This window comes from Penaeus monodon, chromosome 27, assembly GCF_015228065.2.
Source record: "Penaeus monodon isolate SGIC_2016 chromosome 27, NSTDA_Pmon_1, whole genome shotgun sequence".
NCBI classification, from domain to species: Eukaryota; Metazoa; Arthropoda; class Malacostraca; order Decapoda; family Penaeidae; genus Penaeus; species Penaeus monodon.
The window spans coordinates 25981332-25981593 of NC_051412.1; the positions used below are offsets into that span (position 1 = coordinate 25981332).

Sequence of the window (262 nt, forward strand, 5' to 3'; positions counted from 1 at the left end):
GCCTCTACCCGCTTTTCCACCCTCACCTTCTGGAATAAACATGGTACTCAGCAGGGACACCCCGCCGAGTAGCAGAAAGGCACAAAGGGGAATGCGACGCCCCACGCGGTCCAGCAGCAGGATGGTGAGGGCGTGAGCAGGCAGTTCGACGGCTCCGCTTATCACGAAGTTAAGGTAGTCATTCCCGCCCAAGTTGCCCGTGTTCAAGGACAGGCCGTAGTAGACCCCGCTGTTGACGAACCTGTGGGAGGAGGAGAGTGTG

At 59.2% G+C, this 262-nt stretch overlaps 1 protein-coding gene across 1 annotated transcript in view; it reads right to left on the reverse strand.

Moving 5' to 3' along the window:
• LOC119590724 (organic cation transporter protein-like) overlaps positions 1 to 262 on the reverse strand; it is an 18067-nt gene that overhangs the window by 4406 nt on the left and 13399 nt on the right. The window contains exon 9 of the mRNA XM_037939412.1: positions 27 to 241. Within this exon, the coding sequence (XP_037795340.1) occupies positions 27 to 241 (215 nt within the window). The remainder of the gene's footprint in view (positions 1 to 26; positions 242 to 262) is intronic.